We start from the raw sequence: 17446 nt of genomic DNA, 5'->3' as shown, positions 1-17446 counted from the left end.
GTCTCAAATTTTAAAAGAAATCAAACAAAATTAAATTCAGGTACATATGGTGTATTGTAGATACGGTAACTGGCCAAAGAGAAAAACAGAAAAAAATCATAAAGTTGGAATTTGTTTTCTGGAGTGAGAACAGCTTTCTTACTAGATGAATACTGCTGTAAACCATAAACTTCAAAACAAGTTTGATAAACATTCAAAAGATCTCAAAGAGATCAACAAGAATAGAGGCTATGATAGACAGAGGACAGTCCAATATCACTCTCTGATTAAAAACAACTCTCAAAAACAAAGATGCTCTTTTTCAACTTTTAAATCAACATTCTTTTCATATTCAATATTCCTTTAGGTTTCTTCTTAGAATTCTCTATCAATCTTTTTGTTTTTCTGTGTAAATGCAACCATCAATCTCACTCTCCAAGGAAAACAGGTTCCACTGAGCCAGCAGTCAGCAGTGCAGGAGACACCACCAGAACTTGGCTCTGTATCATACTATATGGGGAAAAACAATCAGCAACACACACACACACACACACACACACACACACACGAGCATGCATGCTCGCATGCACACGTATGCGCACGCACGCACAACAGTGGGCAACCTAGAACAACACTGGCAAGGGGCAGCCATATGAGAAAAGCCATCACAGAAACACAGAGAACAGACACTAACAAAACTCCAGAAAAGTGCAGAGATAACATATTAAAGTGTTCAAAATATGGTTTAAAACATTACAGGAAAAAACATTAATTCATGTGATTAATGATGACATAAATGGCAGGAGAAGGTCTTGTTGTAAGAGTACAAGGTTACTGCTGGGATGTTTGACTGTGAAGTATCTTTACCGAGACAACATTCTGGTGCTTTCTGTTAGAGAGTAAAAGAAAAAAGGAAAAAAAGGTGATTTGACATTACAGAAGTGGAGAGAATCTGGCTGCCCGTTTCATAAAGGGAGAAACCACTGGGAGAGTCTTCTGTTTTATGTCTCTCATAGTTACAGTCACATGCAGATAGTCACCCTGTGTGGCTATTCTACTCTACTCCTGTTTTACACAAAACCTGCACTTCTGTCACAGAGTTTTGTACGTGAACACTCACTTAAATACTGCAACAACGATGAACCAGGTCAACCAAAAGCACAAACCTCTCACTCGTCAAACACTGCTAATGTCATATCAGAGAGACAGAGAGAAATTTGTAAAAGTGATGCACTTCAACTAATGCTCTGATATTGATTGGCATATAGAAATGATTAGGACCCAGTGTGAAGAGGTGTGTCAAAGTGACTGGTTGGTAACCATTACAGGTCATCCAGTTCACTCTAAAACGAGACTTTTCACACTTACGACCAAAAGCTTTCTCCACGTTGTAACTTTGGGGAACCACATATTACTGATACACACAGAGAACAGAAGTCATGGCGCATAGCTGGGAAGAGACACAATCTTACAATTAGAACTCGCCATTTTGGATTGACCAGAGAGGAGTGAGGTATAAAGGGAAAGGATGGAGGGAGCTGGAGGAGCAGAAAATGAGAGGAAGGATCCAGCCTCCTCTCTCTCTCTCTCTCTCTCTCTCTATCTCCATTTCTCTTTTATGTGTAATTCCCTCTCAAAATGTGCTATAGCTATGTGATGCTGTGTGCGGACCTGTCAGATATATTCTGTATGGTATGACAAGAGTGATGTGCCATAGTAAAGCATATTAAATATGTGTGGTATGATTAAATGTGGAAGGGCAACCTCAGCTTCCCACCTTATTCTGTCCTTCCAACAGCACCCCCTATCTTAACAACCCAGTATTGCATTATCCACTGCCGAAATGCCCACTCATATGAAGAGCAAGCCAGACATGTCTCTCAGTGTCATACCATCTCTACCTTTACCTCATAACTGTCCTTGAATCGCAGTTAATACATGTTAATGTCTGGGTGGACGAGTAGAGCGCTGGACAGGTCTCTGTGTAAAGGCAGGGTGTATCAGCAGCAGTCATTATGTGCTGGGATTTTTTCATGTCTCACTCTCACCAATGGGCTACAATTTCCTACTTTTGTACCAAAGTTGGAATGTGCATTTGAAACTGATGTTTTATCCTTTTCATCACAGAATGACTAAAAATGCAAGGGTTCGAGTTTTTTGGTCTGGCCTAAAAGGGGATGAAGGCACAAAACAGTCTGTGTTGTTGGGGAGATGTTTTCCAATCATCTTGTTTTGTGTGTGGGAGGGGCTTATTCCAAACCCCACCCTAAAAAGTCTGGGAGCGATTCAGGAGACAGGAGCAGGCTCCAGGCCAGCACCCTTAAACCAGCGTGATCTCCACCTCCTCTGTCTTCTCCACCTGCCTGTGGGGATGCTGCTTCGGAGGAGGAGGTGCTGCCCGGACCTGGAGTACAGAAAAGAGAAAGGACGAATATACACTTTAACGAACTGACAGGACTAACACAGATTTACATGAGAGGACAGGTTTGGGTCTGCCATGCAAGCCATAAAAGCTATGGGCATGAAAGGCATAAAAGCTACAGCAAATGGATCATCTGAGTGTGAACAGCTTTAAATTTAATTGCTGGGGCTGTTTGGTATTGAGGTGATAAACAAACCCAGCACCCTCTGGGATGATCTATGCCATGTAAGATGGAGGTCTGTGGGTGCAGTGGGGTGACTTACAGGCCGTAGTCTGCCCGGTCCGGCAGTGTCTGGAGTGAAGCGGGGGAGCGGGGAGAAACCTGCACCATCAGGACTCAGGGTGGAACTGTGATCTTTACAAAATGAAAAAATGAAAAGATAACATCTCCTCAAACTCTGTCCCTCTACCCATCATCATAGTGTGGTACTGACTGCTTTTAAAAGGAGAACCATTCCTGCTGTATCCTTATCCTTAAATACCATAAATGGTACTGGGGTAATAACTGCACTATTGATAAACATCTTTATAATAAATACTAAGGGTGTAACAGTTCGGAAACTGAAACTGAGACTGAAACCGCGATACAAATGTGCACGGTCTCGTGTCGTGGTTCCGGAATACGGAACCCCAACTCGCTGTTGAGCTCTCATTACTTTACTAATGTAATGAAACTCATTTTTCATTTCACAGTTAACACTATAACACATGTAAGCCACATGTAAGCCATGAAATTGTTATTCTATTTAAAGTTATGTCAAGCTGTATATTCTGTGTTAGGGGTGTAACGGTACACATATTTGGTACAGGATGTTCAGTTTGGTGCACGTTGTGATCTGAGTGAATATAGTCTAGCTATAACCACACACGTTACGTGCATTTACTTTTTTACGCTCTGATGGTCAGTTGACCGAAACATCAGCGAATAAAGTGATACTTGACAAGATACAGTGTGACCTCTCTTCTACATTTCTGTATGTGGAACTAAAATTAAAAACTCAGTTTCCTCTCCAATACCACAACGGAGCTGTAACTTAGCAACTGAATTAGCACATGGTCAATGACGAAACCCCGTAAGTATGGCGACTGCAAAGCCAGAGCTTGAGGACCCTCCCGTATCTTTCAGGTCCTCTGTTTGGGAACATTTCGGTTTTCCAGTGAACTACAATGGGCAAAGACTAGTGGATGAGACGAAGGCAGTGTGCTGGCATTGTTAAACTGAAATCGGGTATGTTTCTGGCAGTGCGTCGAACATGATCTCATTTGAGACGGCATCATCCAAATGTGAATATCGAATATGATTACTCATTTGAGACTGCATCATCCAAATGTGAATATCAGCGGTACAAGGCAAAAACAGAGTGGAGAGCGAACTGGAAATTATGGCCACTCGTGTGCAATTGTTTACAGATTTGTGCAAGTTTACAAGTTGATTCATTTTAAATGAAAGGAAATTTCATGTTCTGCATGTCTTTTTTCACTGTACCGAAACCGTACTAAATCGTGACTTCAAAACCGAGGTACGTAGCAAACCGTGACTTTGGCGTATCGTTACACCCCTAATAAATACAGTAGTACAGAGGTGAGATAGGGGTGCTACTGTGTGACAGTAGAGAGAAACACTGTTGCACTAGTTGAGGAAGCTTTAGTAAGACTCAAGTGTATGGATCTTACTGTGGACAGGGACTTTGTGTGGGATGGGCAGTTTGTGCTGTCCGTTGATGGAGGGGGGGGCGGAGCTGGTGTCGGGGCTGGGGTATGGGCTGCAGGGGGGCGGCTGGTCGTACAGAGGCAGGGGGGGGAGCGAGGAATGAGGCTTCAGATTGGGAGTCACCTGGAGAGAAGAGACGGAGAATAGAGACTGTTAACAACTCCAGGTACACAGACCCACTGGAGCAGTTTATGCCTCATAAAATAAAAAAATGAACAACTACATCAGCTTAATCAAGAGTTATATGTGCATAATTATGTTCAAAAACCACTCACTCAGATTACTGCAGTCTGTTTTTTTCTTTTATTGTTTTCTAAAATATCAATCATGAGAATTACGATCACATATCTGACAGCGTCTTGCAGGAGTCACGTCTGAATTTCATTGGAAGGGGCGGCCTCAGAGAGGGTCCTCTAAAGTCTCTGTACACATGGGAAAACGGAACTCAAATCTGTTTCAAAGCTGGGCATTCACTAAATTGGCCTTTCCAATCTCAACACAACACCCCATCTTCTCAGAGTGACCTCATGACCTAATCACAAACCAATCACACATCAGCCCCACCCTGCTGTGGACAGACTAGACCATCTCATCAGTGCCCAAACGACTCATATTACACTCTGACTCACTGCCTCTGCACCCACAAACACCCAAACACACACACAGACACACACACACAGTCCCCCACAGCAGTTAGATCTGATGAAAGACGTGGCGCCCTGTGGGCTCCCTGATAAGTGTTTTTTTATAAGAGGGACAAGTAAACATGGTAAATTAAGGAAGGATATGACCCACATCCTCTTGGCTTTATCAACTTACACACACGCGCATGTGCACACACACTTGTGCACGAACACACATGCACACACACACATGCATGCACACAAGCACAAACACATAAAGACACACAATGGCACACACACACACACACACACACACACAAACACACATCACCCATCAGGCAACCACACTAAACCAAACAGAGAGGGATGGCTAGCCACAATACTCAGCTTTACGTTTTCTGTACGTTTGTGTGTTTATGTGCGTGTATATGTGTATGTGTGTGGGTGTATGTGTGTGTGACAGTGTGTGAATGTGTACATATACATGTACATTTATGTGTGCGTGTATGTATGTGAATGATTGGTGTTACCTGGCTGTCTGAAGCCCAGTGTGTCTCTCCGTTCTCACAGGCACTCAGATCCTCCACCAGCACGGATGGGAACACCCCCACATGGCCGTTAAACTCGCCCTCCCAGAAACCATCGTCCTCCTGGTTATCCTTATTGAGGATACGGATGACAGCCCCCTCAGGGAAGGACAACTCATCTGCTGTCTGGCCCTCATAGTCATACAGGGCCTTCACAAAGCTCACTGAGGAAGAGAGAAAGAAAGAGGGCGAGGGAGTGGGAGAGAGAGAGAGAGAGAGAGAGAGACAGGGAGCGATAATAAGGAGATATATAATGACACCTCAGTTACTATTCACTCTGGGACTTTTACACCCTCGAAGACAGACCAAAAGTAGTGTAGTCATCAACTCTGTGTTTGTGTGTACGTGTGTGTATGTGTGTGGGCGTGTACGTGTATGTGAGTGTGTATGAGTGTGTGTGTGTGTGTGTGTGTGTGTGCGTATGTGTAACTCACTGCTCATGTCTCCGTTGACGCTGCCTGATGCCAGCTCTGTCTCTGTGGAGTTGCTGGAGGTGTGTGAGCGTGTGTCCAGGGCGGCCAGAGACTGGAGCATGCTCAGTACACTGTTAGAGGTCGGAAACTGCAGGTATTTCTCTGGTACATAGCCCACTTGGCCTGTTTTATTGCGTGCCTACAGACAACCAATCACACACAGCATATCCAGTGTCAGCAGAGACAGCCAAGGCCCATGTCCAGTGGTGGACAAAGTACACAACCCCATTACTTGAGTCAAAGTACAGATACTCCTGGTCAAATATTACTCCAATACAAGTGAAAGTTGTTCAGTTAAATTTTTACTTGAGTTAAAGTACTGGAGTACTTGCTTTCAAAAATATTTAAGTATTCAAAAGTACATTTTCTTTTTAATGTCAACACATTGTTGCCACAATGCATTTACAGAACCTAATGACTCTGAAACAACCTACTGAATGCACTGACTAGCTTGTAGAACCTGTAGGATAAAAAGCTTGTGGAATATGCTACAAGGCCTATAGAAACACGGTTGAATCGACAAAAGGACAGCCATCGTCATTTTCATTTTTTTTTATTTAACCTCCCTGTATAAGTGATAAGTGAGCACTACATTACAGCCACCTACGAAAAAATGTATGCAAACACAGCGCGTGAACACGTACAAGAACCAGCTGGCTTGAAAACCAGTTGAGACATAACATTGGTCCTAATACGACAATTTAGTGGGCAAATCCATAAAAATCCAATGCAGCACACACTTTGAACTTGACTGACAGCGTAGGAGTAGTTTACTGTGATTGGTTTTATTTTTTATCAGTCCTTTTGTGCTAGCTCTCTAAGCATTGTAATGGAACCAACTGTTGCTCCACTAAACTCCAATGCAATGAAGTACACAGAAGAGCATCCAGGCATCTGATGGCTACAGGGTTTTTTGTTAGTGGAATATGAAGCAAGAATGGGAGTACCTTCACCCAGTCCTCCATGTCTCCATCTTCTATCACCTCCAGAATCTCCTGCTCATCAATAGTCAATTCATCTGGCTGAGACGCCTGACTCACACACACACACACACACACACACACACACACACACACACACACACACCGTGAGACATTCCAAAAATGCACACACACATGCACATACAAAAGACAAACATACACATACACACACACACACAACAAAGAATAGAGATCTGATAAAGCGTTTGTGTGTGTGTGTGTAAACATAGATTGAATTATGTAATTTTGTACGTCACATGCAGGTTAAACATTACACATTAGCCCTGGTACAACCACACAGGGCTTGACAGACACTCACAAAACAATCCTCTTTTGCAAACCCCATCATAATTTTGGCTGGTTCAGCTTTCTTGTACTGTCTACAGGTGTGTGTGTGTGTGTGTGTGTGTGTGTGTTTTTTATTACCTTGTAGGAGTAGACCACCTTACAGGTCAGAGGGTAGCTTCTCAGGGTTCCAGAGGGACTCGAACTGCTGTCATCAAACACCTCCATGTTCTCCTCCACCTCCTCCCCGTCCTCTCTGTCAAATTCAACCGCTGTCTGCAGGAGCAAGAGCCTTGTGGTCAATCAGTCACTCCACCGCAAACACACAGTGTTCTCACATCAAAAACAACTGTCTATGTCAGAGACAACAGGAACTCAGCAGAGCGCACAGCCTGTCACAGACTGAAATATACCAGAGAATGGACTAGCTATGAAACCGCTATAATACCACAAGAACAGGAATGAGTCAGTCCCAAAGGAGAACAGCTCAGATCCAAAACAACCACGTCTCCGTCTCAGAGGGATAAGTCCAACTTCCACAGGTGTGGCCCCACCCCCTGACTACCTTTCTGAGGAATGCCATTGGAGGAGCAGGGGATCAGGTGACCTGAAGTCATACCAATATAATGTCAGGGCCTTGTGGGAAGACAAGGTTCCCCTGCCAAAAGAGGGGGTCCTGTAGGAGATCTATAAAGCTGGGCAGAGATCAGTCTGAGATGGGTCATTTCTATTGCCTGAGGTTTGGGCTGAACGTGGAGACAGTTGGATTGTTTTCAGATGCGAACTCCATTTCCTGTTATGTGATCTTCATTCTGAACTGGACTTATATGAGCATGGGCTTGAGAAGACACAATGACAAGTCCTGTCAGCTCTCACGTGCTGAGGTCACAGAGGTAACCAGGGCGAAGTTTAAGCAGGCTGTTGTCTCAGTCACACACACTTCTACATGACTGTCTACTCAGCATGAGTGTTTTTACTGAGAGAGATTGAGACAAAGAGAGAGAGAGAGAGAGAAAGAATGAGAGAGCGAGAGAGAGAGATAGAGAGAATGAGAGAGAGAGAGAGAGAGAGAGAGAGAGAGAGAGAGTAAGCACCCTGTGTCTTTAAGGTGAGCCTCTGTCATCACTGTCGTGTTGACACAGTAAACTCAGGTCTTTTAAATCATTATACAACCGTCCCACATGGCACAAAAGCCTCAGAGATCAAACAGCCGCTGCGCAGTCTCTTATCTCTCACTTTCAAACTGTCTTCACATTATCACCATTACCCTTCTCATTACCCTCAGTACCTGATAGAAGGCACATAATTAAAGTGTGTGGGGACAAAAACCGTGTAATCATTTCCATGCTGTCTGGCTAACCCTCTGACCTTCACACCCCCCCCCCCCCCCTCACTTTTCCAATAATTCCTGTCCTCTTTCTGTATCCTTCTCCTGATGGTTTTTCTTTCTGTCTGTCTCTTTATATCTCTTTCTCTCTCTCTGCTGCAGATGTGTGTGAGCTGAATGCTAAATGGAGGGGCAGTGAGGAGGAACATTCTCCTATAGGACCCTCCTATTAAGCAACACTGGGGACCTTAAAACCAGAAACGTTTCAAAACACACAGAAAAATTCACCATGGCAAAGTTAATTACAATTACCACATCAGCCATAATTTCAATTACCATGTCAACTTAATTGCAGTTACCATAAAAACTTAATTATAATGAGTTACAATTAATTATAATTAACACATCTACCCTTATCACAATTACCACATCAATCTCAGCTTGGTTTTTGAGACATCCTTATGAGTACGACGCCTTTGACGTTGAATTCTGGAATGCGGTGACATTCAAAGTCGAAGTCAGATAAATAAATACAGTCAATGCTGATCCAACGCGGACAGCATCCTATGTTTCCCAGTTTCAGCCCTAAAGATCCCAGTAATAACCTTGTGTTAGTGCTGGTTTACAACACAAATGAGTAGTCCCGCACACACCTACAACTAAGTCCTATTGAATACAGAGAGAGAATTTCACTAAGAACTGCCGTGCCATCTGCTGTAGTGCCACAGCATGACCAGCAGGTGTCGGTAGAGTCCAGCAGCACTTTGGAGTTCTCTGGTCAACTCTGTCTCTCCTCTGTGAGGACATGCAGATGCGGATGATGACGGAAGTAATGAGATGAGGCAGATGAATCTGCCCACTGACAGATGAGGAACTCGTAAATATTTCAGTCAAACACAATAACATTTACTCTTAACAGACAAACCATCTCATGCCCTCATGAGTCAAACTGGCCAACAGAGCTTCACTCCTCCCACTGCTCCTCTCTTTTCCTTCTGACTGGTCTAAGTGGTCATCTCTCTCCCTCTGACTGGTCTATCTGGCCCTCCTGCCTGCAGCTATCCCATCCCTCACCCTCATGCCCATCACTGATGTCAGTCTTGACTCTTTGTCTCTCACTTCCTCTGACTCCTGCTGGACCAGGCTGAAGGTCAGCCCTGTCACACTCATCTGTGAAGTGTAACCGTGACAACAGGGCTGCTGGGCTGGTTATGGAACACCACTGGCTGTGAGGGAGGCTGGAACACCACTCCTTGGCTAAGATCTGATAGGCAGAGGAGGACTTGGAAGTTTGGCTCTGTGGACTGTTAGTGTCTGGATAATTCTCCACATCCTCAAGATGTATGAGGGTGTGTATGTGTGTGTGTTTGTTCATCTGGCCTGTTTGAGCAAAGTACAATGCTGTTGACAGGCAGAGGAGAGAGAGAGGCCTGTTTCTCAGGGACTGAGTTGTGACGTGAACCCAGCAAAACCATGTTTGTTTTGGGAAAGAGAACAATGGTCTGGTTTGGATGGAGGAAAAACAGGCTAGACAGCTGAGTCATACTCAGCCATGCATCCGCCTGCCAGCTAAAACATGAGATAGGCCTAACAGGTCAGAGCATGGTATGTGTTTTATTTCAAACATGAGAAATATACTGAGGTAATTGTTTGTTGTACTCATGTTTCATTTCAATGCAGAAATGGAACTATACCAGAGAGAGCAAAAATGTCAGGATATTTACACACAGTAGAGGATTATGGGCAATAAGGATGGATGGTGGATCCAGAACCAGTGAGGGATCATGGGAAGGGAGGCTTGGTGCAATCTCTGGGATTATGGGAATTGAAGTCCATGAATATAGGTGTGTCCTCTGTTAACAAGGAGTTATAAGCAGTGAAGGCCGAGCGAGTGAGTGTATAAGCAGTGAAGGCCGAGCGAGTGAGTGTATCTCTTGTTAGTGAGGGATTATGGGTAGTGAAGTCAGGGAGAGTGAGCGCATCTTGTGCTTATGAGGAATCATGGATAGCGACGGCAGGGAGACCGAGTGTATCTTGAATTTGTGAGGGATTATGGGTAGTGAAGGCAAGGAGTGCGAGTGTATTTTCTGTTAGTAAGGAATTATGGGTAGTGAAGGCAGGGAAAGCGAGTGTATCTTGTATTTGTGAGGGATTATGGGTAGCGAAGGCAGGGAGAGCGAGTGAATGTGCGTCCTGTTATTCACTAGGGGTAGTGAATAAAGGGTGAGTGAGCTGGTAGAAATGGACACCACTGGGTTGTTCAGTGTGTGCGAATGTGGGAGGGTTGCTCACCGAGAGTGAAGGATCGTGGGTAGTGAGAGTTGGCAGTGCCGCCCAGCGTTCGTTCTCTAGCTCCTCCATTACCTGGTTCATAGCGCTCTTTAGCCAGGTATCCACGGAAACTCCCACCTGCCTCAAGAGGTCAAGACGAGCCTCGGCCTTCAGCTTAAAAATCTTAGAGACAATAAATAGATTAAATCTACAATACTTATATATATATATATATATATATATATACACACACACAGAGAAAATCAGTAGATTAAATCTATAATTCTTATACACACACACACACACACACAGATACACACACAATGTAAGAGAGAATCAATAGATGAAACCTACACTACTTACACACACGCACACACACACACACACACAGACACACATCTAAGACAGAATCAACAGATTAAATTTGCAATACTTACACACACACAGATACACACGCACATACACACACGCATGCACACGCACGCACACGCACACACACATCTAAAAGAGAATCAATAGATTAAATCTACAATACTTATACACACACACAAACATAGATACATACATGGGCACACAAACACACAGATACACATACACAAAATCAAGCAGACCAGATCGCTACACTGCAGAGACAGACTCAGACACTGGAACAGAATTAACTAAAAAAATATTCATAGAAAAAAATGTGACTAAATAATGAGCATTTTCCCAAATTTCAAACTCAACTCACTCCTACACTTAAAACAACAGACCACGTCTGCAATATCGAACAAATTACTTGATTAAACCATTTATACAATAACTTGGCTTTTAAACTACATGCAAAGTAACATGTCAGGGCATAATGTGCTGTGTAATTCAGAGAAAAACACTGACAAAAGATTATTTCACAGACAAATGGTTGTTTCAGAGGAAGTTTGGGTCATTAATTATTGATGATAAGTGCACTTCCTGCTAGCTACAGACCGTTTCATCACTGCCACTTCCTGTTTGAAGCCACAACCAAAAACAAATGCCTCATATCAAGTCATCTTTTTTTCTGTTCCGCCTTTCATTTCTACCTTTTTATTCTCCCATCCCCTCCCTACCTCTCTCATTCTCTCTCCCTGTCTTATCTGTTAGCTCTTAATGGGAATCCCTGAATAATGCATGAGGCCATATAAACAAATGGAGGATTTGGACACTGCAAGTTACAAGAGAGAGTGGAAAAAGAACAAAAAAAAAGAATGGGAGGAGATGATTATCACTGTGTCCCTGTTTACACATTTGAGAGTTACAGAATAAGCTTGCAGATAACTGTAGATCAGTCATTCGTTTGCATTTTATTCAATTCACATTTATCTGCATAATTATGATCATGTGTGTTATTAACAGAGAAGGCCAGCAGGGGGAGCCACAGAAGACAGCAGTCGTGGCTGAGAGATTGCTGGTTCTTTTTGGATAGAAGAGAGGAAGACAAATTGATCTCTATCTGAAAGTGACAGGTTGGCTTCTGAAAGGATCGATGTAGAGAGTAAAGAGAAAGGGAATCATGTCTTTGAAAGGGAAAGAACGATACATTCATTACAGCTACACAGACAGGGAGAGGGAGAGAGAGAGAGAGAGAGAGAGAGAGAGCAAAGGGAGAAAACTAGCTACAAAGAAAACCTTAAATCAGCTCTCCATTCCTCTTTTTCTTTCTCTCCTGTTCTCTCTCAACACTACTGTCCATCTTTGCCTTTATCCTTGTCTATTTTGCTCTTTACTTGTCTGTATCCCCCCCCCCCCCCACACACACACACATACACATTTCTCTCGTGTTGTTTTTCTGTCTCTTAAACTATTTAAGTGACAAATACATGCAAAAATATCTCCTTCCCACAAAGACACACACACACAATACCTCCGCCTTGCGGATATTCTCTTTGGCCTCCTCAATTTTCAGCTCCAGGTCTGCACGGCCTTGTTCAGATGGAGGAATCCCATGTGTCTCACACTCCTCCAGGATCTGTTCACATAGCCACACAATCAAAGTCTCATTACTGTTCACATAACCATACTATCACTGTCTCATTACTGTTCACATAACCATACTATCACTGTCTCATTACTGTTCACATAACCATACAATCGCTGTCTCATTACTGTTCACATAACCATACAGTCACTGTCTCATTACTGTTCACATAACCATACTATCACTGTCTCATTACTGTTCACATAACCATACAGTCACTGTCTCATTACTGTTCACATAACCATACAATCAAATTCTCATTACTGTTCACATAACCATACAGTCACTGTCTCATTACTGTTCACATAACCATACAGTCACTGTCTCATTACTGTTCACATAACCATACAGTCACTGTCTCATTACTGTTCACATAACCATACAATCAAAGTCTCATTACTGTTCACATAACCATACAATCAAAGTCTCATTACTGTTCACATAACCATACAGTCACTGTCTCATTACTGTTCACATAACCATACTATCACTGTCTCATTACTGTTCACATAACCATACTATCACTGTCTCATTACTGTTCACATAACCATACTATTACTGTCTCATTACTGTTCACATAACCATACTATCACTGTCTCATTACTGTTCACATAACCATACTATCACTGTCTCATTACTGTTCACATAACCATACAATCGCTGTCTCATTACTGTTCACATAACCATACAGTCACTGTCTCATTACTGTTCACATAACCATACAGTCACTGTCTCATTACTGTTCACATAACCATACTATCACTGTCTCATTACTGTTCACATAACCATACTATCACTGTCTCATTACTGTTCACATAACCATACTATCACTGTCTCATTACTGTTCACATAACCATACAGTCACTGTCTCATTACTGTTCACATAACCATACTATCACTGTCTCATTACTGTTCACATAACCATACTATCACTGTCTCATTACTGTTCACATAACCATACTATCACTGTCTCATTACTGTTCACATAACCATACAGTCACTGTCTCATTACTGTTCACATAACCATACTATCACTGTCTCATTACTGTTCACATAACCATACAACCACATCATTTATTCCATGCAATTGTAACCTAATTACACTTCAATTAACACCATTCATCCAACAATCAGTGACGAGACAAATAAAGAAAAGGCGTTTTTATTTAAGAAGTGTAATAGTCTGAGTTTGAAGATTGAATATGATACTCAGTGACTCTGAAGAGGTTTATAAACCGAGCAGGACTCTATGTCAGAGCCCTACAATACAAAGGTTTTAATAATCTTCTCAAACCCAATGAGCTATGATCCCACCTCCTATTCCACGTATGGTAATCTGGGAATGTAGGGATTAAGTTGCACAGTTAATCTCTGTGATGCAACCCTCTGGCCACATGACCGTTTGATTCAACCTTAGATCCGCTTGTTGGTGGGACATAGTCTAAGTCTGTAACTGAAACACTTTAGTCTATGACTGAATGTTTGTGTGAATGTGAGTGTGTGTGTGCGTGGATGTTGTGTGAGAATGTGTGTAGGAGACTAACCCTCTTAAAGTGAATAATATTTTTGTGCTCTCGGGCGACCCGCGTTGCCCACTTCCTAGCCTCCTTATTTAGGCTGTGCTCCTCTGTAGTACCCGTCTCTGATTCCAGCTGCCGGCTCTGACACACACACACACACACACACACACACACACACACACACACACACACACACACACACACACACACACACATACATTAGAAGTTGCCAAGGAAACCAGCTCATCCAACACCAGTAGCACAGTTTAGCCTGTAGAAGCCTTTTCAGCGCAATGATCCAGGATCAGAGTTGTCTCAGAGATACGTGAAGGCTTAAATTAAGAATTACTGAGAGGACCTGGTCCAGGATCAGTGATTTAAATTAAGGATTACTGAGAGGACCCGGTCCTGGATCAGTGATTTCAAATTCCATGGCATTCCCTTAATTCTTCCCAGCAGCATTTACAGCGATGTGGAAACCCTATGAATGAACCTGCCAGAGGACTGGCACACATGCAACAACGCAGGACATAAACGCTCATCAGTATCACAGAAAGGGACAAAGACAAACAGAAAGAGAGAAAGCGACAGAAAGAGAGAGACAGCAAGAGAGAAAGCATTTTTTTAGGACAACAGGATTATCTCCCAGTCACTTTGATCTCTGACTGTCTTTACATTGATATTGTGTGAGTGTGTGCGTATGTGAATTTGATCCTAGCACAGCGCGTTGACAGATCAATGCAAACTCTATTGTGAATGCTGAAACACTACACTACAACACAGAGCTTGGCATTCTGGGAAAACTGATCAGACAGCATACACACATCGTGTAGCACTCTTTCTCTCTCTCCACTCTCTTTTCTGCATCAGTGTCTGAGCGCCTAGGGCTGTGTGTGTGTGTGTGTGTGCGTGTGCGTGTGTGTGTCTGTGCGCGTGTAAGTGTGTGTGCGCGTGTAAGTGTGTGTGTGTGTGTGTATGTAAGAAAGAAAGAGATACCTGGGCCAGAGTCATTCTCATAGCACTGACTGGAGATGGCTCAATGTCCACCAACTGCTGGATGGAGCTCAGAGTCTGAGATGGAAGATACATGCAGTCCACACACACACACACGCACACACAAGCACACACCAGTACACATGCATACATGTTTGTACGCACATGTGCACACACACACACAAACACACACACAAGCATGTGCACACAGATACATGTGCACACAGGTATGCGTGCGCATATGTGCACACAGACACACACACATGGTGAGGAGGGTTAGGAGACAAATCAGGTAACAGAAGACGAGAGTCAGAAATCTCACATTAGTGCTGTTGGACCATTAGCATTGAAAAGGACAGGATTTAGTCTAGATCAGAGTCAGAAATACAGAGAGCTGGACTAGACTGAATGAACAGAGCTGAGAAGAGAGAAGAAAGAGGAAGACAGAGCCTCAAGGTACAGTTTCTGTTACATCATTAATTTTCTCAGTCACAAAGCTTTTGTGTACACACGACCCACAGCTACTCGTCTGAACCTCCCCACACTTGTCAACCTCACGTTCATTTCATGTTGTCTGTTCTTCAAACAAAATACCAATTTCCCATTACAGCACCCAAAGTACTTAGAACAGAAAGCAGGGGGTGATGGAGCAGGTGAAGACTGCAGCAGGGGAGGAGACAGACGCAGATTAAAAGGGCAGAGGAGCGAGAGACTGTGAGATGGAGAAACTGTGAGACGGAGAGGCAGGAGACAGGACCACAGACAAGCCTCAAACCCAGCCAGTCCTGCTCTCCACTCACAGCTCCCACCTTTGGCAAATATCACAGTCTGATCATGCAGGGCAAGAAAGTCAACCGCTCAAAAGTGTGAAAATGTTTGTTTTTTTAACCTTTGAGCTGTGACATCATCTAGAGATGTGTGAGACTGTGAAACAGTTGAGTCAAATTTACATAAGACCACAGCATGTGTTACACTCTGTGTGTGTGTGTATGATATAGATTGTATAAGCTTTATGTTGGACTGTGTTTTATGCTAAAGAATGTCCAACACACCAAAGACACAGATAGTATGTCCTTAACACCTAATGAGGGTTTCCTCTCAAAGACATACTCCCTTACTCTTCAGGATTACACTCCTTTAATGTTCACCTGTTCACCCCTGATTCACCTGTTTAGGGATCTGATTTAGTCAAAACAGTTATATTTGTGTAGTAAAAAACTGAGGCGCAAAAAAAAAAAAAAGCTAAAAACAACACTACGAAGATTTTGCAGTTAACCATCTAACATGTTGTAATTATGTTTGCCAGATTTGGTAATGATTAAGGGCTGTGTGTGCAGAAAGTCAAAACCGCCCTGAAAACCAGAGTTTCACCATCCCAATGCCTCCTTTCCTGATGCCCAGCCATGCACAGAGAGATAGATAGAGATGAAAACATAGATGAAGAGATAAAAAGGGAGGGACAGAGAGATGAAGAGGGAGGGACAGAGAGCTGAAGAGAAGAACAGATGAAGAAGGAGGGACAGAGAGAATGAGAAAACAGGGCCACACCCTCTTCAGTCTCACATGACTGTGGATCACAGTGAGTTAGCTGTTAACTTTCATATTGATTAACTTTCGTGTTAATCAGAGTTTATTCTCCGATGCACAGTTCTCATCTCTCTCTCATGTCTGATTGGAGTGGGTAAGTGGTGAACATATTAGGCATTCACCTCACAAGCCTCTTCTGGAGACCTCTTCACAATTTATATGTCAGAGAGAATGGCCTCTACCAATATGTATAGTGTATAATAATGTGTGCGTGCGTTCCCTCACCACGTCACTGTCACTGGGCTGGAACTGGAAGTCGTGTGGTTTATGGAAAACGGAGTTCTCCTGTAGGAACAGCTGCTGGTTGAAATCCTGCATGACCTGGATGGACAAAACAAAAAATTACACACACACACACACACACACAAAAGTCTTACGACAAAAGTAAGAGGAAACACACACTCAGTGATACAGACACACACAAGGGAAGTTAAGGAAAGCTGAAAATGACTGCATTGACCTTGAATTCTCTGTATGTAACAGTAACTTTGTGTATGTGTTGTGTAAAACACTAACGGTTCCTACCCACAAGGACATTATATCTGACAAACAGGGACTTTGTGGGGACATTCACTCATTCACACTTGGGGAAAAACATTTTTTCCCCCAAAAGACATTGTTTTTATTATTAGAGCAAAAAGTGTCAAGTAGATTAGTAAAATGGAAGTCAGTGAGTAGCCCACACTAGGACA

General features: G+C 43.0%; 1 protein-coding gene across 1 annotated transcript in view; it reads right to left on the bottom strand.

Annotated features, from left to right (window-relative positions):
* Positions 1 to 35: 35 nt before the first annotated feature.
* fchsd2 (FCH and double SH3 domains 2) overlaps positions 36 to 17446 on the bottom strand; it is a 75484-nt gene continuing 58073 nt past the window's right edge. The window contains 12 exon segments of the mRNA XM_030793699.1: positions 36 to 2347; positions 2349 to 2383; positions 2665 to 2756; positions 4076 to 4235; positions 5266 to 5486; positions 5757 to 5934; positions 6743 to 6826; positions 7202 to 7336; positions 10680 to 10841; positions 12541 to 12645; positions 14199 to 14315; positions 16980 to 17075. Of these exon segments, the coding sequence (XP_030649559.1) occupies positions 2266 to 2347; positions 2349 to 2383; positions 2665 to 2756; positions 4076 to 4235; positions 5266 to 5486; positions 5757 to 5934; positions 6743 to 6826; positions 7202 to 7336; positions 10680 to 10841; positions 12541 to 12645; positions 14199 to 14315; positions 16980 to 17075 (1467 nt within the window). The 3' untranslated portion in view covers positions 36 to 2265.

The sequence above is a fragment of the Chanos chanos genome, chromosome 2 (assembly GCF_902362185.1).
Source record: "Chanos chanos chromosome 2, fChaCha1.1, whole genome shotgun sequence".
Classification (NCBI taxonomy): domain Eukaryota; kingdom Metazoa; phylum Chordata; class Actinopteri; order Gonorynchiformes; family Chanidae; genus Chanos; species Chanos chanos.
Note: the sequence above shows the minus strand (reverse complement) of the source record. Positions and strands in the feature narration are given on the sequence as shown.